Source organism: Triticum urartu, chromosome 1A (assembly GCF_056163025.1).
Source record: "Triticum urartu cultivar PI428250 chromosome 1A, HENAU_Tu73, whole genome shotgun sequence".
Lineage (NCBI taxonomy): Eukaryota > Viridiplantae > Streptophyta > Magnoliopsida > Poales > Poaceae > Triticum > Triticum urartu.
In genome coordinates, this window is record NC_141873.1 from 121,216,710 (window position 1) to 121,241,979 (window position 25,270).

At 45.3% G+C, this 25,270-nt stretch overlaps 2 protein-coding genes and 1 pseudogene across 4 annotated transcripts; all 3 read right to left on the reverse strand.

The window, feature by feature from the left end:
* Window positions 1–312: 312 nt before the first annotated feature.
* Window positions 313–2,160, reverse strand: LOC147990323 (uncharacterized; annotated as a pseudogene). The gene is made up of 2 exons (XR_015606688.1): window positions 917–2,160; window positions 313–827 (listed from the first exon to the last, which is right to left on the reverse strand). The product of XR_015606688.1 is annotated as an uncharacterized LOC147990323 (transcript).
* A 4,194-nt stretch (window positions 2,161–6,354) lies between these two features.
* On the reverse strand, window positions 6,355–6,951 carry LOC147990324 (uncharacterized). The gene has a single exon (XM_087538039.1). The coding sequence runs from the start codon at window positions 6,949–6,951 to the stop codon at window positions 6,355–6,357; it is 597 nt and encodes a 198-aa protein (XP_087394165.1).
* A 1,126-nt stretch (window positions 6,952–8,077) lies between these two features.
* On the reverse strand, window positions 8,078–15,131 carry LOC125529762 (uncharacterized). Of its 2 annotated transcripts, none has more exons than XM_048694180.2 (11): window positions 14,979–15,131; window positions 13,539–13,678; window positions 12,852–13,033; window positions 11,424–12,737; window positions 11,246–11,302; window positions 10,385–10,730; window positions 10,102–10,301; window positions 9,433–9,509; window positions 8,869–8,970; window positions 8,576–8,762; window positions 8,078–8,490 (listed from the first exon to the last, which is right to left on the reverse strand). In XM_048694180.2, the coding sequence occupies exons 2-11, from the start codon at window positions 13,642–13,644 to the stop codon at window positions 8,401–8,403; spliced, it is 2,661 nt and encodes an 886-aa protein (XP_048550137.1). In that variant the 5' UTR covers window positions 13,645–13,678; window positions 14,979–15,131; the 3' UTR covers window positions 8,078–8,400. The 2 variants fall into 2 exon arrangements, with proteins under 2 accessions (XP_048550137.1, XP_087371507.1); XM_087515381.1 differs by lacking the exon at window positions 14,979–15,131 and adding an exon at window positions 13,791–13,813.
* Window positions 15,132–25,270: the final 10,139 nt, after the last annotated feature.

Here is a 25,270-nt window from a genome sequence, read left to right on the forward strand (position 1 = left end):
CGTAGAGGTTATGCAGACTAAAAAGAGTACATGTTTCCATATATTTATATTGATGCGCTGTGGGTTCTTATTTCGTCCCCAGGCCCTTGAATTATCAAGCCTAGGGACAAGGTGGCTACTGGCTGGATCGAATAATTCTTTAAAAATGCACATATATGCTAAGTATATCCTTCGTGGTTTTAGTTTAAATATGACAATTATTTTGGAATGAAGGGGAATTTCCGAACTTCAATTAGGCCAGTGGTGATTAAAATGTGGTGAAACATTTCGGGTTGAATTGAAGAAGAAAAAATATTACCTCCGTATCAAAATGTTAACTACTTTTTTGCTACCAATGTGAGAATCATCAACCAACTCAACCTCAAGGCAGATTTCAATAATTTTTTTGCAGAAGTCCACAAATTTCTAAGTTCGTAATTTGTTGCAACGCGACTCGGCAGCCAACTCAAACATAACTACGTTTGCTAAAAACCTCGACCCAGCAGCCGAGTGCACTCGGCCCACCGTTGGTCACGACGTACGTGATCACTGGGCGCCACGACGCCGCTTGCCGGCCCCCGCGCCCTTCCCGCCGCCTTCCGGCTTGAGCACCTGCGCCGCGTAGGCCAGTGCCTGCTGCGCCTCCGCAAGCTCCCTCTTCTTGGCATTGCCCAGCTCCTTCTTCAGCTGGCTGATCTCGCCCTTGGCCTTGGACAGAGCCATCTCCTTCGCGCGCAGCTCCGACCGAAGCACGTCGCCGCCGCCGCCGCCACCACCAGCAGGAGCAGCCGCCTTTCTCTTCTTCCCTGTGGCCGTGGGCGGCGCTGCACCTTGGGAAGCTCCCGTCCCTGCGCACAGAAACAATCCAACATTAGAACATTCTCCACTCCATCCATCTATCCACATGTGCCTATACAGTAGTGACACCCATACGTACCGAGACACGCCGGGGCGCGGCTAATCTTGGCGGCGACGAGGTTGCTCTCGGACAGGTACGTCTTCAGGTCGACGACGCCCTGCCCCTGCGACAGCCGGCACGCCACGGCCGCATCGCTGCCGGTGAGCATGGGGTCGCTCGTCGCCTACTTCGTCGGGGAGCCCCACCGCACGGGGCACCGCCAGGGCGCGCCCGGCGGAGGCGACACGAGCAGGAACTCCTCCTTCCACCCCTTGACGGACGTGGGGAGCCCGGTGAAGAGCGCCGGGACGCTCTCCCTGGAGCGGAAGGAGAACCAGCCCTTCCCGTTGGGGAGCGGCGTGAGGGCGAAGAAGTGGCGGAACACGGGCAGGGAGGGCGCGCCGGCGCGGCGGAAGTGGCAGAGCACCGCGAACCCGGCCAGGACGCGCCACCCGTTGGGCGCGAGCTGCGACGGCGCGATGCCGAAGTGCGCGAGCGCGTCGCTGAAGAAGGGGTGCAGCGGCAGGCGCATGCCCGCGGCGAACGCCTGCGTGTGCACGCAGATCGGCACCGCCGCGGCGCCGCCTCGGGCTCCGCGCGCGGCGGGAGGGGGCGGCACGCACGCTGCCTGGGCGGGGCCGGCGAGGTGCAGGCCGAACCCCTCCGGGATGCCGTACCTGGTGCGGAGGCCGGCGAGGGACTCCTGCGTGCGCAGCGTCGACTTGAACTCCTCAGCCGCCGGCCAAGAGAGCGCCGCCCGATCGTCCTGTCCATGTACACCTCGGCCTGCTCCTGCTCCTGCTCTCGGAGGACCCGGACGCGGCTTGACGTCCTCCCCGGCGACTCCCCCGCCGTAGCCGTAGCCGTAGCCATAGTCACGGCGCCAATGCGTCGTCACCGCCGGCTTGACGTCATCCTCGTCGTAGTAGGAGGACGGAAACCACGACGACATGGCGGTCCGGAATCTGGACGGGGTTGGCCGATGGAGGGAGGCTTGAATTTCTGGGTGGCGGCGGTTTGGATCTGGGGAGAGGAACGAACGGGCGGGCCACTTTTAACGTTCGTGGGGGCTTCCTTCCGGGGGAAGGTTGGCTTGTTTTATGGAAAGTGGAAACGGATCATGAGCGAGCGATTCGACTGCAGGAGAAGATTGCGTTGGACTTAATCAAGAACGTTACAGTGACTCCCATCTTCATTCAAGCGCTGGGATATAGTACCCTATTTAAAGAAATGTTGATTTGTATAGGGTTTTTTTTCTTTTCCAGAGGTAATGTGTTTGTGCGGTTAGATTTTTTAGGAAACCCTCATAACCCTCGAACGTTCACCAGGAGGCATGTCACGTGAACGATTTGCATGGCAATTTTTTTTTTCGATGGCAAGTTTAGTTGGCAAGCATGGCAAATCCATCCAGTTTATTTGTTTTTGTCAGGATTTGTCGGGCTTGCTAACTAAATTTGTTTATTCTCGCGACATCTAAATTGCCATAAAAAAGTTTGTTTTGCCGAGTAAGTGGGTACACAATTTTGAGTATTATTATTTAGATGAACATACATTTATAGAAACTATAAATGAAGTATTTTGAAAAAGATTAAAGAAGGATAAAATGGTATTGTTATTTTTAGTTGACGGATCTAATATCTTTTACGTAGCCAAAGTTTGAAAAGTTTAGATACACACACTCCAACATATCGTTTGTATCTAAAAATGAAGTGACTTTGTGTACTACTACTTTTTTCTCTATCAATAGTTTGCCCTTGATGCTAGCTTTTGTTCGAGTTGACTTAAAACATACATATGACTCATAAATAAATCATGTGCTTGGTTCTTCGACTTGCACTTATGTAGGCACCAAAAAGAAAACTAAGCTTTGGTGTAATGTTTCTTTACACATTTCGATGAATTTGTAACCAAAGTTAAATATAAACATATATAGATCATACATGTAAGACTTCTTATGTTATCTTCCTCCACCCACCTCAACACATTCATGATTGTGGTATGTTGTTCAATTAGCGCAATGTCATGAAGCGAGATGCTTCCATGTACTCACTCACTCTTAGGCTTAGCTTGTCTTCGTTTTTTGTCATTGTGCCTATTGCATCAACATTTGTTTTAAGGACATCAACTTATATTATTCATCCATACTTAAACATCTTACCATATAGTTAACACAATTTTTTGCTCTTAACCCTTAAATCTACCACCACAAAACACATTGTTTTCTTCCTTCATAAAATACATTCACTTTCACACATACCAAATGAACATGTATGTCCCTCTTACCACGCGAATTGATGTTTTGTTAAGATGCATTCTACACTATGTGGTTCTTTTGAATCTTCCTCCCTTTGAAGCTTCCAGTCAACATCATCGCTAAAACCCAAGTCATGAATGCTTATGCTCATTTTCATTCTAGTCTTGTCGAATTATTTTCTTGAACTAGCAAATTCATTAATGTTGACACATCTACTACGGGTTCTGCATTTTCCACTCATCAAAAGCAAGCCATGGATGCTCACACATCCAAGGAATGTCGGGTTGGCATGTCACATTTGTCATTGCATACTACATGTTATCTAATGAAAACCAAATAATTTTATAAGTATTTCAACTTGAAATTGATTAACCTACGTAAATCCAACCCCTAACTACATTTTCCATCTTAATTAGTTCAACTTCGTACATAAGTAAATGTGTACTCTCTTACTCACGCTCGCCATAGTTTTTTTTTCCTGGTACCAGGTTGTTGTTTTTTGCGCATGCATGTTTTATCTATTGACTACCGTACTTACATCCCCTCCACAAATGCTTTTATTACCTTTTGTCATGCATACCTTGCACAATTCTTATACATGTATATGCTTTTACTGGTCCAATTTCTATTAATTCGATATTACAATCCACATTTTAATCTTTGGTTGTCATCTCTATCACTACTTTTTTTACTTAAAAATAAACTAACATTCTATCTTGCACATTTTCTCTCCACCATCCCTTCGTCCAACCTTCCACATACGCTTACCTTCACCTTCCATCTGTTTTTCATCCCTCCAGTTATTCTTTGGAAACAGTTTTTAATTTGATCGGTCAAATCAGATTAATATTTGGTAATGCAATAAATTCACGAGAAGGAATCAATCACGATCGGTAATTATTTGGTATGGTAACACGATAAATTTAAATTCACGAGAAGAAATAAATCACGATCGGTCATTACTCGGTAACACAATAAATTCACTGAAAGAAATCAATCACAACGTTCATCATTCCTTTCCCATGTTACAAAGCACGGGCGCATGCAGGCAACGCTCATGGAGTGTGGAATGCAAGAGGCGATCCCCAACGAGCCAACTATTCTTTTACCTAGCGACCAATCTTTTTTCAAGGAACCCACATAGAGGTCGATTATCATTTGAGGCTATTTTGGATTATCCATTTTTCTCTTTTGGATATCTTGGTTTCTTGTGATTTTCTTTTGATTTTCTTTGATGATGTACAAGAGTAGTGCACATCAATGAACACGAACACACCACACACACAAACTTGGCATGTACACATGCAAGCACATGGGGAAGTACGCATGTCAAAACATAGAAATACACATGCTGACTTGGAAAATACACAAACTATCTTGACACTGCCTTGGAAAGTAAATACTCCATGAGCGTTGGTACGTACACACAACTTAGGAATAACGTGAGAAAACACAAGCATATGAAAAGTAGACATACTACAAAAAGGAACACACTAAGAGCAACTCCAACGGGCTGACCCAAACGAACAGCGATTTCATCTGCTTTTTATCCGTTTGGGTCGGCCGCCCGCCCTGTTTTTGATATGGGTTAGCAGCGCGTCCAACACGCCGATCCATATGTGCAGGCATGGCCGGCTGGCCGGCCAATTTTACATTGATTTGCATTCAAACATATTGTGAAATGAAAATGTTAACAAGCCAAATAGTCTGGTCGCCCAAATAAATAGTATAGTTTTACAAGCCAAATACAAATAAAAATGTTTCACATAGTTTTGCAAATGAATAAAAGAAGATACATTTAGTGGTTGCCAACATGAGTCCACATATGCTCAACCAAATCATTTTGCAGTTGCACGTGAGTTTTCCAATCACGCATGTCTTCATGAAACTGAGTGAACTGCTCAAATGTTGTCACTACTCCATGCTCAGGCACAACATTCTCACCCTGAAACTGAAAGCCTTAATCGTTCAGACGTTTCGGGCGCTCGTCTTCTACGATCATATTGTGCATGATCATACAAGCAGTCATCACCTCCCATAGTTTGTGCGTGCTCCAAGTATTAGCAGGATACTGAACGATGCCCCATCGAGATTGCAAAACACCAAAGGCACGCTCGACATCCTTCCTAGCACTCTCTTGCTCTTGGGCAAATCTTTTCCTTTTCTCTCCGACAGAGTTGGGTATTGTTTTGACAATAGTGGTCCACTGAGGATAGACACCGTCACCCAAATAGTACCCTTTGTCGTAGTTGTGGCCGTTGACAGTAAAGTTCACCGGTGGGCTGTTGCCTTCGGCAAGCCTAGCAAACACCGACGAGCGCTGAAGCACGTTGATATCATTGTGTGATCCAGCCATGCCAAAGAAAGAGTGCCAGATTCAGAGATCTTGAGACGCCACGGCCTCTAATATGACAGTGCAAGCCCTGACATGTCCCTTATACTGCCCTTGCCAAGCAGAAAGGCAGTTCTTCCACTCCCAGTGCATGCAGTCTATGCTGCCAAGCTGTGATAGCCTGGCTTAATACGGATGATAGACTACTCATATAAATAAGGAATTCCTTCTTTTCCGGGAGCCCATTCAGACAAAACTCCAAAGTTAAGCGTGCTCAGCTTGGAGAAATTTCAGGATAGGTGACCGACCGGGAAGTTGCTCCCGGATGCGCATGAGTGAGGACAAAGTGCGCAGAAAAGACTAGTATTGATCTGTGGGGCCAGTCTAGATCCCGCCGGGAGTAATGACCATCGGCGGGTGTGTCCGGGGCGTTACAAGTTGGTATCAGAGCCGACCCTCGTGGTTACACGAATGTTTGCGGACAGGTGCGCGGTCATGTTGTTCATGACGTTTGTGACCCGTCGTGGCACACGACATGGCACATGTACCGGACTGGATGCACAGACGTTTGTGTCAAGAGGGAACGTTCCTGTGGCCCGACGAGGACGTCGGTTCCTCGGAGTGGGGGTGTATGTGATAGCCTGGCTTAATACAGATGATAGACTACTCATGTAAATAAGGAATTCCTTCTTTTCCGGGAGCCCATTCGAACAGAACTCCAAAGTTAAGCGTGCTCAGTTTGAAGAAATTTCAGGATGGGTGACTGACCGGGAAGTTGCTCCCGGGTGCGCACAAGTGAGGACAAAGTGCGCAGAAAATACTAGTATTGATCTGTGGGGCCAGTCAAGATCCCGCCAGGAGTAACGACCATCGGCGGGTGTGTCCGGGGTGTTACACAAGCATCCCCGGGAAGCCCCTGCTAGCATTCATCGCCAGCAAACGGGTTGTATCTTCACCTGTCGGCTCTCTCAAGTACTCAGGGCCAAACACAGCAATCACAGCCTTGCAGAACTTATACATGGACTCTAGGCATGTAGACTCGCTCATATGGACGTACTCGTCAGTGAGATCACCGGGCACTCCGTATGCAAGCATTCGGATGGCGGCAGTACATCTCTGATAAGAGGAGAAACAAATCTTGCCGACGGCATCATCTTTGCACTCGAAGTAGTCATCATAGCCGACCACTCCCTCTCTAATACGGTTGAAAATATGCCTACTCATACGGAACCGGCGGCGGAATTTGTGATGTTTGAACAACGGGTTTGCTGTATCAAAGTAGTCCTTCCAGAGAAGGAAATGCCCGCTCTCTCGGTTGCGATTCAACGCCGGAAGGTGGCCCGGAATGGAGCCACGAAACAACGGCCGCTGGCTATTGAGGTGGTGATGGACCAACACGGCAGCCAATATCTCCTCCTCGTCGTCGGACGACGAATCGTCGGAGTCGCAAAGGAAATTGTGGAAAAAGAACTCTTCGGCGGAGTCCATTTCGTACCTTGACAAACTGTCGAACAGCTTGCGGGCGTCGACGAAGGAGACGGACGGCGAGGGGAGTCGCGGCGCCCACAGACCAGCTAGCTGCCCTGCCGGCGTCCGACGAGCGTGCCGGTCGGATGTGGCAGGGGCGGCGAGGCGGCTTCTTGGTCGCGGGCGGCTGTGTGGTGGGGGAAGCGGCAGTGGGAAGCAGTTTGCTCCCCGGCGGCAAAACGGTGACGGAGGGCGACGGGGGGAGGGGGCGGCGTTGCTGGGCGGATGTGGAGGCGACGGCAGCTGGAAGAGTCGCCGGAAAAAATGGACGGCGGCGTAGAAGGCGGGAGGGTTGCTTTGTTGGCCGCAAGGTGGGACGGAAGGCCAATGTGCCACAGACCAGCGGGCCCGAAAATAAGAGTAGGCGAGCGCGCGTTCGTCGCATGTCCGCGCCGACGCAAATCAGACTCAAAAATGGGCCAGGAATGGGTCGCCGCGGATGAAAAACGAACGCGCGTCCATTTAGGTCGGTGCGTTGGGCCGCCTTTTCTGTCCGCGCCGATCCAAACGAACGGCCATGGACGAAATAGATCGCCTCATTAAAGTTGCTTTAACAAAAAGTGTACACACTAATGTGAGAAGTACATAATCGCATAAAAATTCGTCAAAATCTATCAACATAAGACAAAAAAGATATAGCTTCAGAAATACAGACACGAGAAACCAAATGGTAAAAATGCTTGGTATCCATCTTGAATTTAAATATTAAAAAAAAGCACAAAACATCCCCATCCCCGATAAAGTGATACGTCCCGAGTGTGTCACAAGAAGCGGCGCAAGCTGATCCCATGATGAGCCAGGGGTCCTTTAATTAGTCTTTTTTTCCTTTAATTAGTGAGTATTTACTACGATTTGAAAGAAAAAGCATTCACTGCCCTACGCAAGGATGTGATGCAAGGCAAGAACATTAGCAGGCTGGATAATGTTTTGGAAACTCAGAAAGGCAGTGTAGCTTTACAAAAACTATGCATCATGGCAAAATCACACACAACACTTCCAAGTGTCTAATATAAACACTTTTAGGCGAGTTTTCAGAAGCTTGCCTCTACCTATATCTGAACCAAGGTTTCAGAAAGATTGCAAGTACTTCTTAACCAAAGAAGTAACACATTCAATAAGATACGACGGCAGCAAATTAGCATTCAGAACATCCTAACGGTATTGCATTCCATAAGATGGATAGTTCCTGGTTTAACGAGAATTCAGAACATTCTACACGGCTGAATGAGGGTTGCTAAACTGTGGTGCATGTCGAGTTTCTGGTTTTCGCTGTACATAACTGGAGCTCAAAAGGAAGGGTGAGACAATGAGCCCTAAAACTGCTTTTCGGAAAACATGGGGTTACTGTTCCTTGCATGCCGGCAAAATGTCAAGAGACTGGTGAGATGAGCACTGTACTCCCGAATCCGATCACATGACAATGGCAGATGCAAAAGATCTCTTCCCTATTGAATTGAAACCTGGCACTGACCAGCCGGAGTTCACATTGTAGACTTCCACCTACAACAGAAAGAAGAAATTGTCCTTGAAAGAGGGCACATATTTGTGAGGGCAACAGTTAACCGTCGGTACAATGTTTACTTACAGTGTCCAGTATCTGTTCGTTGGACCGCAGACCGCCGAGGACAAACAAGCTATCATCAAAAGTAACCGCAGAGGCGTATCCTCTTGGGTTGCTCATGGGATCACCCATCCTCCAGGCGTTGAGGCGAGGATCAAAGATCTCAACACTGGAAACCATGCTGTCCCCATCATACCCTCCAATAGCATATCTGAAACAATAAACCTCCTAACTCAGTTTCTTGCCAAGATTAATGCCCAAGATGCCATCGGCTTTGTGTTCAGCGAGATCTAAAATAACATGAAGAGTATACTCACAGGACTTCTCCCAGGACAGCTACAGCATGACATCCTCTCCTTGCTTTCATGCTTGGGAGCTTAACCCAGAAACCCTCCCTTGGATCATACCTTTCTGCTGACCTGTACATGATGTGGTTGTTAGTTGATGATGTCTTAAATCATGTGCTTCCACCATGTCATTTTATCATTTTATCATTCAAATGGTTATATTAGCATCCAAGAAAAAGAATGTGTCAGAAACATTTATAGATTTGATTAAAGATTTACACCATCCTCTCATTGCTTACATGTCATTTTATCATTCAAGTGGTCATATTATCATTCAAGTGGTCATATTAGCATCCAAGAGAAAGTATGTGTCAGAACCATTTATAGATTTGACTCGAGATTTACTAGCATTTACACCATCACATTGATATTACCATCATGAAATGTACTTTTATAATGTATACTATATAGGTGTAGCATATTTTTATAGAAACTGATGAGCAAAAAGTCACATGGGTGTCAATGCCCTAAAGCACTTAAAAGGGTGGAACACATGGAAGTAACATAATGGAGGAAAATAGCAAGGGAACTTACTGTAAATACTTGCTACCATCGAATCCACCAGATGCATAGATGACACCACTCGATTCTGCTGCTGCTAGAGCAAATCTCTGAAACGTGTTGCAGCATACTTAAGAGATCAGTGTCAAAATTAGCCAACTAGCTGAACTACTCTCCCGATTACCGCCAATATTAGAATAATCAATTCAACTATGCTTTTCAGTTATACCATTACACAGCAACAAGATTCTAGATAATCTAAGATGAGGATGCAATGCAGAATTTAATTGGTACGAAGCTATGCAGAAGATGATATCATTGAAAAACTAAATTAAGCCGATGTCTCCTATTTGATAGCATTAAGGTCACTGAGTTTATTACAGTGCAATCATGACTATTCTAATTAATTCAAGGGCATTTTTCCGTTATCCTACATTACGTAGGAACAAAATTCAAGATATTGTGTGTACACAAGGATGCAATGCAGAACTCAACTGGTACAAAGCTATGCAGAAGATGATCAAGTTGAAAATTTGAAGTAAACAGATGTCACTTATTGTCCATATTAAGGTCACTGAGTTCATCACAGTGCAATCATGACAAGACTAGGAGAATGAGTTCAGTGTTGCTATGAAATAGGCTGCAAACATATCAAAGGACACAAAGTAATCACTAGAAGCAACTGGGAGGCCAAGAACATACTGGTTGCAGCATAGACGGACTACATATCCACTTCCCAAGAAAAGGATCAAACATCTCAACTTCTGAAAAAGTTTGTGTTCCATCTCCTCCACCCATCGCATATATTTTGCCATTAAGACTTACTCCAGCAAGAGATCCTTTCTCATGGTTCAAACAGGGGCATATCATCCACTCATTACTCCTTGTATTATAGCATTCCGCTGTAAGAAAAGAAAGTACATAAATGCAGTTTGAAGTCCAGAGAAAGAAAGACAGAAGCACATTTAAATATCAGTATACCTACCTGTGTTATACCATGAACTTCCATCCCCACCACCAAAAACAAATATACAGCCTTCCATTGCGGCAACAGATGCATATGAACGCGCAGAGCCCATCGATGTGAGAGACACAAGGATGTCTTTTTTTGGAGAGAAGGAATCAAGAGACGATAACCAGGTCACACCATTATAACCACCGATCAGGAATATTGCTGGCATGTCCAGATTATCGCACATGCTTCCTTGAAGAGACAAGGAGGAGTCAAATTTGAATTGTAACTCATCTATGCGATATTCCAGTTGCTGAACTTTTCTTCCAGAGTCTTTAACTACTTCCTTCAACGAAATGATTTCTTGATCTGATTTAATCTGGAAAATAACAGGACCATAATCAGACTATATATATGCAGGACGTGTTTGCATAAAAAGTACAAAATAGCGGCCAACACATTTTGGATAATGAGTATACATGGCACGAAAAGTAAGGTAGCCAGATTTATCATACCAGCTAACCAGGTCTGTGGATTGACAGAAATAAGTACTGTATAAAGATGAAATGAATGGTCCATACAAGTGAGCATAAATCACAGTGGTAAGAAAATTGAGCAATGTAACCATGTGGGAATCCTTAATTACTTTATAACAAATTAACTTCTATTTTCAATATATGTGGTAGTAGCATTCCCTCCTAATCTTGTAGTAAAATTTCCCTACTACTGTCTTTTCCTCGAGAAAAATCCCCATAACAGCATACTACCCAAGTGCATAAAACCGCACGTGATGTGTAACACAAAATCTTGTATTCTTTTCAATCCAACAAGTAATAAAAGCGCCAATCAATAGTTACATTCCACATTTCACATGTTCAAGAAGAAATGAGGAACCTGATTCTTCTCCAGTGCATCAGCCTTCTTGGCCAAGTCAGTGATGATTCGTAGAAGCTGCACAGGAGAATGAAAAGAATAATGTGAGTGATACACATGTTATCAGGCACGAGGTTATGAATTGTAGTCGAATGATGAAAAGCAAAATAATGCACACAGAAAGGGATAGAATGGGCACCTCAGCCTTTGCTTGATGTTGCTCAAAAGATGAATTATCTTCCACGGTAGAACATAATGGCTTGTTGGAAAGGCTTGAATTGGCCTGTGTTTCTTCAGGTACATGATGGCTGGGAGTAGAAAGGCTTGCATTGGCCTGTGCTTCTTCAGGTACATATTGATCTTGAATAGGAAGGTCTACATTCACATGTGTTTCTTCAGCAACCTTTTGATCTTGGCAAGGAAAGCTTCCATTGACCTGTGTTTCTTCAGGTACATATTCATCTTGACTAGAAAGTTTTGCATTGACCTGTATTTCTTCAGCAACATATTCATCTTGACTAGGAAGGCTTGTGTTGACCCGTGTTTCTTCAGGTACATACTCATCTTGGCTAGAAAGGTTTGCACTGATCTGTGTTTTTTCAGATACATACTCATCCTGACCAGAAAGGTTCGCATTAACCTGTGTTTCTTCAGGTACATACACATCTGGACTAGAATAAACAAAATCATGGGATGATAGTGCTGCCTGCTGTCTTAAGTCAACCAACTCCTTCAGTTTTTTCAGGATAGACGATCTTTCAAGCTGTACCCCAACACCATCTGATTCATTTTGAAGCCCATTGCCTATTCCATTGTGTGAGTTCACAAGCATGTCTCCATTAGAAGAATGACTTCCTCCATTCACAGGATTGGCAACCGGTTCATTGCACTGCATAAGCTCCATTCCGTCAGCAACACTTTTGTACGAGGAATGTTGACTGGCCTCATCTGGACCAAACTGGTTCTGAAAATCATTGTCATCCAAATCCTCCCAGTCAGAAACTAGCTCTCCAGATGTCTTCCCATCAGTTTTGCTGTCTGATGTTCCAGTAACACTGCCACTATCCACATCAGAATCAACCCAGTCATCTGGAACAATTCCACTTGAACTTGAAAGAACACTAAACGGGTTGATGTCCTTTGAATTGGCTCTGCCTTTCTTTTGGTGCGGGGTAACTGATGCCACCCTTTTAGTTGATGGTAAAGAAGTTGATAGAACACTAGATGGATTGATGTCCTTCAAATTGGCTGTGCCTTTCTTTTGGACAGGAATACCTGATGACATCCTGTTAGTTGATGGTAAAGGTACAGGCAGACTCCTTTTGCTTGAAACAGCTGGGACTTGCTTGAAATTGAGAGGACCAACTGACTTGAACAAAGCAATTAAAGCTCTAGTTTGTGCATGGTCTAGCTCAAAATAGAAGTAGTGATGTGTATAATAATTATCTTGAATCACTTTTTTGTATTGGACCTCAAAGAGTGGCTGATAGCGAGTCCTTGTGCAAATGCGAACCTTAAAAACAGAAGCAGTTGCTTTATGTTAGCATGCATAAACTGGAAACAAACTTAGCTATAGATACACCAAACAAATCATGAACACTGTTTGGAGATTCATATTTGTTGATACCTGTGCAGGAAAAGGTGTCCTTAAAGTGCCATCATTACTCCAAGCATATGGGTCAATGGAGTTCTGACCAGGACTGGCAGCCTCAAAAACACCATGCAGCTTTCTGTCAGTGTAGTTGAATAGAAATAAAGGTAGGCCAGCTTTGACATTCCTCACATATGAATAATGCAACGCAGGCAGACCTATAGAGCAAGTGGTGCAAACTAATTAGGGTGAGAAATTCAACAAAAAGATAAGGTTAAACAAGTCTATATTTCATAAACCCTATAACACATCAAGATGGCGATGGGACAAGTTCACACATTTCGCTCTATCCACATACGAGATCAAGAAAAAGAAGTGTGGAGTACATAGTTCCATAAATAAAAAAGGTAAATGCTCCTTTACGAGCATCCAATCTGCACCATCAGAATTAGAACAAAAAGCATGGCAATGGTCCATTTGTAGGGGTTTTGGCCAAAAAAATAAGTTTACAAGGGTGTTTAGGCGGCCTTAAAGCCTGACTAAAATACTGGCAAGGCCTGAGGAATGAATGAACAGGCTACAATATTTTGTAACTTAAGGCACCAATGAACTATATAGCGCATCAGCCTATATAGTCGGTATTGCCAAACACAAAATGATGTTGTTACAGATAATATCATAATAATGGTGTAAAGCAAGAGGTGAAAGGTGGAATTCACAAACCAAACAGCTGTTTATTGAAGCACTCTTCAATTGTCTCATGCTTGCAACCAAAGATCACTCCTCCTAGCTGGGTTTCCCGAAGATTACGGGTCTGTACTGCCTGCATTGCACGATCGTGGGTCTGTCTTTCTTCAAACACCCTGTGGTTCACAATTTTTTTGAGGTATGCAAATCATATAGTCAGTAGATGTGGGTATGAACTCATATTCAAGGGAGAAATAAAACCAAAAGATTCAATAATTGGCAATATACTTTTCAAACTGCAGATAACTCTAGGCAGGGCATACAAATGAGCATTATTATGCCAAGCTGTATCCAAATAAACCCTGTATTAGTACAGTAATTGGCAAGGAACATTCGACAATTACAAAAATCATTCATTTTTTATGCAGGGTGACAACCAAAATTCAAACTGAAACAAGAATTCCAAGTCAAGACATTGTGATGACCATAACAGTTGGTCAAACTGTTAAGAATCCTCAAAGCTTAAATCCAAATCACAAACAGCCCAACAGAAACCCTTCAACTAAGATGATAACACTGCACAGCGTGACACTGAATAAACCCCCTCAGCTTGAGCGACAAGAACCAGATCAAACACTGAATTCCGTCCCAGTCAGACCCAAAATTAGCATCCAAGCTTCAGGAACCTCACAGTATGACCCAATGCATACATTGTAGAGCGCTATTTGCGCATTAAGTATGTGGAACTACGCACTGAAGCCACATCCGAAGCAATCACACATCGCTAATATACGGAATTGAAATAACGAGCAATACACAACTAGACAGGTAATAATCATCATGCACGGATGAAGCAAAAGCAACCGTCATCTCGTCACAGAGCAATTGACCACACAATTATCTTCCAGGGCCATATCTGGTACGCACAAGCACTGGTACCAAAATTTTCTAATCCGCAAAATAAGCATAGAAACAACAGGACAAGGTCGAAAAGGGGAAAATAGAAACAGGAAGCCAAACATTTCGCGCCTACGCACTGAAACGAAATCCACCGAACTAGCGCGAACAAGTGGGAAATCGCCGGATAAGGCAAGAAGTAATCGCGAATGGTACAAGCACACCGCGCGGAATCCAAAGTTCCCCGTCGTCTAAAACCCTAACTAACCCCTGGTGATCAGCGACGCTAAACCCCGCAATAAAGCACCGTCTAAGCCGAAATCGACAAACCCTAGCAATCAATCGAGCCCCAACAACCCGCATTCGCCCGCCATCCGGCGGAAGCACCGGGACGACCGAAACCCTAGAACGACCGAGGATCTCGCACCAAAAACCCACTTGAAAAATCGAGAAAAATGCCAGAAAATAAAAGGGGGAAAAGGCACGCCACCGCAACGAGCCCCCGCGAAGCAAGCGCGCGATCGATCGAGAGCGCGGGGACGAACCGAGGGCGGCGATGGGGATCGGTCTGGGGCTCACCTGATCGCTTCGCCTGCCGGAGAAGGCCCCTCCTTTTGCTGCCCTGGTTCCTCTTTTTCGGTTGGGTTTTCCTTCCCCCTTCTCTCCCCTTCGTATTTAGTGTGCACTGTCACAGCAATGCGGTGTGTGTGAGGGGGCCGATTATGTAGGTGGTGGCGGGGTGGGGATGGGATTACCACCGCGGTCACTCCGCGGTCTCCGATCGGCTGCGTCAAAGCGACCGGGCCACTAGCAGGGTTTTTTTTTAACCGCACACGTTATGGCCTTGTTTGGATTCATGGGTTAAAGCTAATTTGAACTAGTTTGGGTTCAAATAGCCTTAAAAGTATTCAAATATGATGGCTAGTTTGAGCTAGTTGCATTTAACCCATCCAAAAAATACTATCTCATTCAAGAGGTGTTAATTGGAAATAGTTCTCCTAGTGCATTTATTGTCAATCTAACCATGTCATCCAAACACCTTTTTGGCTAGAGTTAGTTCAGGGTTAGTCATGAGTTAGAAACTAATTCTAACTTTTTAGCTAAATTAAAGTATCCACAGGGCCTATATATTAATCAATATATAGGCCCTGTGGATACTCTAATTTAGCTAAAAAGTTTGGTTGCTCGCATTGTATGTGCTCACATGGGTACATGTTGTTTGGTTACATACGAGCATAGAATTGTGTTCATCTTGTATCCTACTTGATGAGCTTATCAAGACTACTACACCTTACACACTATCACACCGAGCACATCAACACCACAACACTGCTATGACAATGAACTGTACGAAGATGATGAAGTTATTCATCCCTAACGGTCGATCCACCTTCTTGCCAACCTCAACATTGCTGCATGAATACTCTTGCACATACTTGGAGTAAGCATCTTATGTCGCCTACCCAATCTTAAACCCTCCTTTGTGGTTGCTGTCGTTGTACCCTGAAACTTGTTTGTTGCAACCTTCCCATGAACTGTAAACTCCTGGAACCCTACCTTCGAACACCACATACCACTTTCCCTAGTAGTGCAAACGAGCAATAAGTTTAAGCATCAAGCATTGGAACACACAAACATCAAGCAATGAAAAACTCTAGGAGCAAGCAATGGAGCAGAAGAGCATTGATAAGCATGCATGATCGTAGCAAGTTCAACCGAGCACTACTTTGGTGTCATCCTACCACCACATCCAAAAGAGGGTGTCATCCTACCACCGCAAGTTCGTGATCACCGCGAGGATCATCGTGAGGGGTTAGTATATACCACCTACCAAAATATACAAACCATAAGATTGTTTTCAAGCCTTGACTACACAAAATATACGTCGTCGTCCTTGTCACCTCGCCGTCGAGGATCATGCACGCCGTCACCACCAGTAGAAGCAGCACTAGTAGTAGTGCTTGCCCAGCCAGGTCCTCAGCCAGAGCACCCTATGGTCTATTCCCATGACAACAAACCCAACACCCTGGGCTTTGTTGTCCAGCAGGTGGCTGAGAGCCACCATGAGAGCCTCTGGGCTGAAGCCAATCTGATCCATGACAGCGTTGTAGAGCTTAGGATGGACGTCCACACTCTTGCTCTCCCTGATGGCGGTGGCCACCTCCTTCACTGCCTCAGTCATGCTGCTGAAGACGCTCAGCTCCTCCTCCATGAAGCCTGCCTGCTTCCTCTTTCTATCAAGCACAAGAACGTGCTCACCATCCTTCTCAGGAGCATCAACGTTGATGGTGTCTAACTCCTAGGTGTCTGGATACTCCGACATCGGTGATCCCAGCGGCTGACCATAGCCCATGGCATGCTTGCCGGTTGCCAGCCCGAAGGAGAAAATCTGCTGCATCTGGTGGTAGTTCTGGATAGGGGTGTTGAGGAACTCTACGTCCTTGGGGTGAGCCTAAGAAGAAACAGGGCAGACAGGTTAGTTAGTATGGCACTGGTTCATAGGCTTGAACTACTAGTCTGTTAGAATGGCATGATTTCTGAGCAAACTGCGACGTGGCCTTGGTAGTGCTCTGCCTCCAGAAGGATCGAGCACATGTCCTCATCCCATGAAGCACCATTGAGGTCTCTAAGCTTGGACGCGGTGATCCACCTAGCTCTCCACTTCCTCAGACGGTTGTACACCTGGGTCGAGGTGACCTCCTGTCCATAGAAGTCGAACACCTGCTTTGCAACAAGGTTCAAGTACACCTCCTCGAAGCCCTTGTCAGTCCTCACCCCACTAGCTATGATCTCACACATCTTGTTAAGCACAAAAGTGGAGAGGAACGACTGCCATTTCATGTTGTTCCCCCTGCCATCCTTCTTCTCCTTTTGTTGCTGCCTTTTGAGCGGCAGCATGAGCAACAACATTGGGCTGAGCCAGCACAAATGGAGGAACTGTAGGCAGCACCTCGAAAACCTCTTAATCAAGAGGCATCTGTTCCATAGGAGGCTGAGATTCCTTGACGTAGGATGGTGGGAACTGTCTCTCGGACAGCACGAGGGCCTGACTAAACTCTTGCGTGGTCATGTCCTACAAACGTAAGTGTCATCAACACCACAAGACACTACACATGGACAGTATGAACTAGCAGTACAGCATGGACAGCTCGAACTAGCAGTACATCTTGGACAGATCGAACTAGCAGTACATCATGGATAGACCGAACTAGCAGTAACACATGCACAAGCATACCACGGCATAACAGAGCACTAATCATGAACACATGGATGATCTTGTTCAACACTTGCACACTACCATACCACCGATTCATCCATGATCACTAACTACCAACACTTGCCCACGTGGAAACAACCCCTAGCATGCTCCAAATCCATCATAACTAGCTACTCCAACATCACAGCCAAACATATCGGATGACCTAACCTTAGCACAAGGACAGATCTAGCTAGAACTAGAAGAGAGAGGTGGTGATTGAACTTATAGACGCCATTGGAACGGTCGTGGAGGAGGTGCCTAGCACGTCGGAGAGGAGGAGGAGTCGACCCGCCGCCGTAGTGAACCGGTCGCCGGAGTAGATGCGCCGCTTACCTCGTCGTCGAAGTGGATCCGCGTCGAAGGGAAAGATCAAGAGAGGGGAAATGGTGGCGAGAGTTTTGCCGCGGCGGTGACCCTCGATATATAGGGCGACCGAATCAGCGGGCGGTGACTCAAATTTGTCCACCCGCTTTTTGGGAGACGCGCCATCGCTCCCGCCATCTCCCTCCCCTGCGCGGCGCGGCGCGGTGTTACCCTCTTCTGCATCGCTCGAGCCTGGCTCGCTGGAAACGGCCGATTCGGCCATTCCTCGAGCCTGGCTGAGGGGTGCTTTGAGGTTCGTGCTATGTGGGCCAAACAGTAAACACATGCATCCAAATAACCCATTTTCATCTGGCGCAGGCCTGGCCCGACGTAATGCAGGCTACCAAACGCGTCCTTAACGAATCCCGCCGTCGTTGCCGGGCAAGAACGCTAGATCCGTCGCCATCGGGCCACCAACCTTAAACCAACACCAACTTGTCCCACTTACTGACGCTGCCTTGAATGGTAACGGCCGCCAGACACAGGAAACATAAAGCTCACCGCTCCAAATGAATGGCAAGCAAACGAGGCCATCGGCTCAACGGTGTCGCCGGAGAGATCGTTCCCATGGTGAGAAGAGATCGAAGCCATCTTATTCGATGAAGCACCAACCTCGCCAAGCTGGGCTACTAGTAGACGAACACGAGGCCTTAAATCTAGGGACTAACTGGAAGAGAAATAGGAGCCCACCCTCCTCCTCCAGTCGCTGGAGTGACGGACGGAGAGTGGTGGAGATCGCTGCATCGCTAGTGTCCAAAGAAGGTACGAACTGCCATTGCTCCATTGCCAAAAGGCAGAGTGAAGCGGTTCATGGTTCAGTCACGTGGTGTACACACGGGAGCGACCACTAACAGATTGGGTAGATGGGTGTCACTCTTTTGTTTTCTTTTTTTCTCTTTTTTTTGAGGCAAGTTGTTGGATGGGGGTGGCACTTTGGGAGTAAAAAGTTGTGGGTTGGACCCTCAAAAAATAAGTTGTGGATTGACCAAAGTGTATTTAACACACAAACAAAGGTGCCTTCAGAATTCCCCTTAAAGAAAAGTAAATGCAACCAACACTTCCTAGCTCGGCTCAGAAATCTATTTCTCAATAGATTCATCGTGGTTGTGCAGGAGGCTAATCTCCCTTCAAGATTCTTCAAGAAAAGTGCACAAGTAACTGGCTCAGATAAGGGATAATTGAGGCACACCGAGATGATGATGTATCCCAAAGCTCACACTCTTGCGGATGCTAATCTCCGTTAGAGCGGTGTGAAGGCACAATGCTCCCCAAGTGCCACAATGGCTCACCGTATTCTCCTCACGTTCTCGCAGAATGCAAGGTGGCATGACTCCATTTAAGGGGCCCTTGAGGGAGGTCACTGAACCCGTACAATTGAAGACCCTTAAGGGAGGTCATCAAACCCGTACATATTGACGTCGCAAACTCCACAACTTAATTGGAGGTTCCCGAAGCTTGCCCGAAGCTTTACACCACAATGATTGAGCTTCGTGACAACACCAAACATCTATGGCGAGAAGCACCCAAGAGGAACAAACTCTAGGGTACCAAGCATCCAAGAGTAATAAGTTTCTCAAACTTTCACTTCCATGTATCACCGCGGGGAACTCAAACTAATGCAATGGTAAGAGCACACGGAGTGCTCAAACCATTCTGTCCCGAATCTCACCACAAGAACAAATGGTATGGATGATTATGAGAGGAAGAACAAAAGAGAACACAAAAGAACTCCAAGATCTAGATCCACAATGTTCCCCTTACTTGGGGGAGAAAATGATTGGTGGAAATATGGATCTAGACTTCCTCTCTCTTTTCCCTAAAAAAGAATCAAGAATCATAGGAGGAATTGACGGTAAGCAAGCTCCAAAAGGTCAACAATGGTGGGGGAACTTGCAACCAGATTAGGGTTGAAGGTGGAAGAAGGGAGGGTTTATACCCCATGGGAGAAATAGTTGTTGCATGACCACAACCCTAGGTATCCGGACAAAGGGGTCTGGGTACCCATACCCTCCAGAGAAAATATCCCTCCTTGGGCACCCGGACAGAACATGGGCCAGGCGAAGCAGGGGGCGGGAACCTTGGGGTCCAACACCCCGGGCACCCACGGTAGTCAGAGAGCCATGGGGAGATCCTGGGCACCTGGACCATGGGGGCTCCGGGCACCCATACCAAGTCGAGGCCGACTGCCTCCTCCCTGGTGCCTCCGGGTATTCGGACCCAAAGTGGTCCCGGCACCCGAACAAGTCCGAGAACACGCAAAATCTATATGTAGCCTCCGGCCCCGCAGACCCAAAATACTCCGGGCACCTGGAACAACCTTGTAGAACAAGGGAAGGCCAAAATTATCGTAACTTTTACGAATGAACTCCAAAATCGATGAACTCAAGATAGTTGGATAGATAACGGCAAGCACTATCCTCAAATAAAATAAAGGTGATAACCTTTCCTCAAATAAAAACCGGAAAAATCTCCACACTAAAAACGCAATAGAAGATGCATATGAAATCCATTTTGATGAGTTTAAGCTTGTCATGAAGATAACCACAAGCTCTAAATGTTGGGAATCGTTGCATGGAAAACAAAAAAATTCTACACACACGCAATGATCTATCCATGGAGATGCATAGCAATGAGAGGGGGTGAGTGTGTCTACGTATCCTCATAGACCGTAAGCAGAAGTGTTTCACAATGCGGTTGATGTAGTCGAACTTTCTTCGTGCTCCAATCGATCTAGTATCGAACGCACGGCACCTCCGTGTTCTGCACACGTTTAGCTCGGTGATGTCCTTCGCCTTCTTGATCCAGCAAGACGGCGAGGTAGTAGATGAGTTCCAGAAGCACGACGCCATGATTACGGTGATGGTGGTGTAATCTCCGTATGGCTTCGCCTAAGCACTACGAAAATATGACCGAGTGAGTAAACGATGGACGGGGGCGCCGCACATGACTAAGACAATGTCGTGTCCTTGTGTGGCACCGCCACCCACATATATATAGGTGGGAGGGAGGGAGGAGCAGCCAAAGGAGGTGCCCAAGTAGGAGGAATCCTACTTGGGGTCCCTCCCAAGCCGCGCCCCCTTTCCTTATTTGGATTGTGGGGAAAGGCATGGGAGGGTGGCGCCCCCTTTCCTTTCTCCCATGAGAGGGAAAGGCAGGAGGGGCTAGACCTCCCCCTTTTCCTTCCCTAGGGCTGGCCAAACAAGGGAGGGGCGCACTAGCCCCTTTGTGGGCTGGTCTGTCCCCTCCTTTGGTCCATAAGGCCCATAACTTGTCGAGGGGTGCCCGGAACCCCTTCTGGTTCGGTGTCCAAATACCATCATCCTATGTATATCAATATTTACCTATCCACCATTTCGGGACTCCTCGTCATTTTCGTGATCTCATCTGGGACACCGAACAACATTCGGTCACCAAAACATATAACTCATATAACAGTACATCGTCAACAAACATTAAGCATGCGGACCCTACGGGTTCGAGAACTATGTAGACATGACCGAGACACCTCTCTGGTCAATAACCAATAGCGTAACCTAGATGCCCATATTGGCTCCTACATATTTGATGTCTACTACGCAACCTTCTTCTTGTAGACTCGTGTTGGGCCTCCAAGCGCAGAGTTTTGTAGGATAGTAGCAAATTTCCCTCAAGTGGATGACCTAAGGTTTATCAATCCGTGGGAGGCGTAGGATGAAGATGGTCTCTCTCAAACAACCCTGCAACCAAATAACAATGAGTCTCTTGTGTCCCCAACACACCCAATACAATGGTAAATTGTATAGGTGCACTACTTCGGCGAAGAGATGGTGATACAAGTGCAATATGGATAGTAGATATAGGTTTTTGTAATCTGAAAATATAAAAATGACAAGGTAACAAGTAACAAAAGTGAGCGAAAACGGTATTGCAATGCTTCGAAATAAGGCCTAGGGTTCATACTTTCACTAGTGGAACCTCTTCCGAAATAGTGGATTCATCACTAAATAAAGTCATGACCTCTCCAAATCCACTTTTATCAATATTATGAAAAGATTCAACACCCTCCAAAATAGTGGGATCATTACTTCCTAAAGTTGACACTCTTCCAAACCCACTTTTATCAATATAATCATCATACATAGGAGGCATGCTATCATCAAAATAAATTGGCTCATCAAAACTTGGTGGACTAAAAATATCATCTTCATCAAACATAGCATCCCCAAGCTTGTGGCTTTGCATATCATTAGCATCATGGATATTCAAAGAATTCATACTAGCATGCTTGCAATCATGCTCATCATTCAAATTAGTGCCAAACATTTTATAGACTTCTTCTTCTAACACTTGAGCACAATTTTCCTTTCCATCATTTTCACGAAAGATATTAAAAAGATAAAGCATATGAGGCAACCTCAATTCCATTCTTTTGTAATTTTCTTTTATAAGCTAAACTAGTGATAAAACAAGAAACTAAAATATTCGATTGCAAGATCTAAAGATATACCGTCAAGCACTCACCTCCCCGGCAACGGCGCCAGAAAAGAGCTTCCTTGACGGGATGTGAGAGCCGCTTACCTAGCCTCCCCGGCAACGGCGCCAGAAAAGAGCTTGATGTCTAGTACACAACCTTCTTCTTGTAGACTCTTGTTGGGCCTCCATACGTAGAGTTTTGTAGGACAGTAGCAAATTTCCCTCAAGTGGATGACCTAAGGTTTATCAATTCATGGGAGGCGTAGGATGAAGATGATCTCTCTCAAACAACCCTGCAACCAAATAACAAAGAGTCTCTTGTGTCCCCAACACACCCAATACAATGGTAAATTGTATATGTGCACTAGTTTGGCAAAGAGATGTTGATACAAGTGCAATATGGATGGTAGATATAGGTTTTTGTAATCTGAAAATATAAAACAATAAGGTAACAAGTAACAAAAGTGAGCGAAAATTGTATTGCAATGCTTCGAAACAAGGCCTAGGGTTCATACTTTCACTAGTGCAAGTTCTCTCAACAATGATAACATAATTGGGTCATATAACAATCCCTCAACATGCAACAAAGAGTCACTCCAAAGTAACTAATAGCGGAGAACAAATGAAGATATTATTGTAGGGTATGAAACCACCTCAAAGTTATTCTTTCTGATTGATCTATTGTGCAATTCCTATAAGTGTCACAAACAGCCCTAGAGTTCATACTAAAATAACACCTTAAGATACACATCAACCAAAACCCTAATGTCACCTAGATACTCCAATGCCATTTAGAGTATCCACCGGTTTGATTATACGATATGCATCACACAATCTCAGATTCATCTATTCAAACCAACACAAAGAACTTCAAGGTCTGCCCCAAAGTTTCTATCGGAGAGTCAAGAAGAAAACGTGTGCCAGCCCCTATGCATAAGTTCACAAGGTCACAGAACGCGCAAGTTGATCACCAAAACATACATCAAGTAGATCACGTGAATATCCCATTGTCACCACAGATAAGCACATGCAAGACATACATCAAGTGTTCTCAAATCCTTAAAGACTCAATCCGATAAGATAACTTCAAAGGGAAAACTCAATCCATTACAATAAGGTAGAGGGGGAGAAACATCATAAGATCCAACTATAATAGCAAAGCTCGTGGTACATCAAGATCGTTCCAAATCAAGAACATGGGAGAGAGAGAGAGGTCAAACACATAGCTACTGGTACATACCCTCAGCCCCGAGGGTGAACTACCCCCTCCTCGTCATGGAGAGCGCCAGGATGATGAAATGGCCACCGGTGATGGTTTCTCCCTCCGGCAGGGTGCCGGAACAGGCTCCCGATTGGTTTTTCATGGCTATAGAGGCTTGCGGCGGCGAAACTCCTGATCTAGGTTTATTTTTGGGGGTTTCTATATTTATAGGAATTTTTGGCGTCGGGAACAAGTCAGGGGGTCCACGAGGCAATGAGAAGGATGGAGGGCGCGCCCTCCACCCTTGTGGAGGCCTCGTGGCTCTTCTGGCTCAACTCTTTTGCTTCGGGGGCTTCTTCTGGTCCATAAAAAACAACGCAAATTTTCAACTCATTTGGACTCCGTTTGATATTCCTTTTCTGCGGAACTCAAAAACAAGGAAAAAACAGAAACCGACACTGGGCTCTAGGTCAATAGGTTAGTCCCAAAAATCATATAAAATAGCATATAAATGCATATAAAACATCCAATATAGAAAATATAATAGCATGGAACAATAAAAAATTATAGATACGTTGGAGACGTATCAATATTCTACGAAGATCTTTATCAGCCGAACCGTTATGACAACATACGTAATTCCCTTTGTCCATCGGTAGGTTACTTGCTTGAGATTCGATCGTCGGTATCTTCATACCTAGTTCAATCTCGTTACCAGCAAGTCTCTTTACTCGTTCCGTAATACATTACTACCTCTTGAGCTTGCGTTGGTTTTTCCCTTGAAGAGGAAAGGGTGATGCAGCAAAGTAGAGTAAGTATGCCCCTCAGCTTTTGAGAACCAAGGTATCAATCCAGTAGGCGACAACACACAAGCCACCGAATACCCGCACAAACAAACACCAACTTGCACCCAACACGACAAAGGGGTTGTCAATCCCTTCATGGTTATTTGCAAAGTGAGATCTGATATAGATGGATAAATGGTAAAGTAATATTTTTGGTTTATAGATCAGAAAGTAAAAGATTGCAAAGAAAGTAAATAGGAAACTAAAATTATAGATTGGAAACTTATATGATGGTAAATAGATCTGGGGGCCATAGGTTTCACTAGAGGCTTCTCTCAAGATAGAAAATATTACGGTGGGTGAACAAATTACTGCCGAGCAATTGATAAAAAAGCGCAAAGTTATGACGATATCTAGGGAAATGATCATGAATATAGGCATCACATCCCTATCAAGTAGACCGAAACGATTCTGCATCTACTACTATTACTCCACACATCGACCGACTCCTGCCTGCATCTAGAGTATTAAGTTCATAAGAACAGAGTAACGCATTAAGTAATATGACATGATGTAGCGGGATAAACTCAAGCAATATGATGAAAACCCCATCTTGTTATCCTCGATGGCAACAATACAATACATGTCGGTTCCCCTTTTGTCACTAGGATCGAGCACCGCAAGATCCCAAAGCTAAGCACTTCTCCCATTGCAAGAAAAACCAATCTAGTTAGCCAAACCAAATCTATAGTTCAAAGAGACTTGCAAAGATATCAAATCATGCATAAAAGAATTCAGAGATTCAAATAAT

Excerpts from the sequence above, each read along its gene's own strand:
- LOC147990324 (XM_087538039.1), bottom strand. The coding sequence starts at position 6,951 with ATGGACTCCGCCGAAGAGTTCTTTTTCCACAATTTCCTTTGCGACTCC.
- LOC125529762 (XM_048694180.2), bottom strand. The coding sequence starts at position 13,644 with ATGCAGGCAGTACAGACCCGTAATCTTCGGGAAACCCAGCTAGGAGGA. Across the intron at positions 10,731-11,245 it reads ATGCACTGGAGAAGAATCAG|ATTAAATCAGATCAAGAAAT; the intron begins GTTCCTCATTTC and ends GTTATTTTCCAG. Across the intron at positions 9,510-10,101 it reads GTCCGTCTATGCTGCAACCA|AGATTTGCTCTAGCAGCAGC; the intron begins GTATGTTCTTGG and ends AACACGTTTCAG.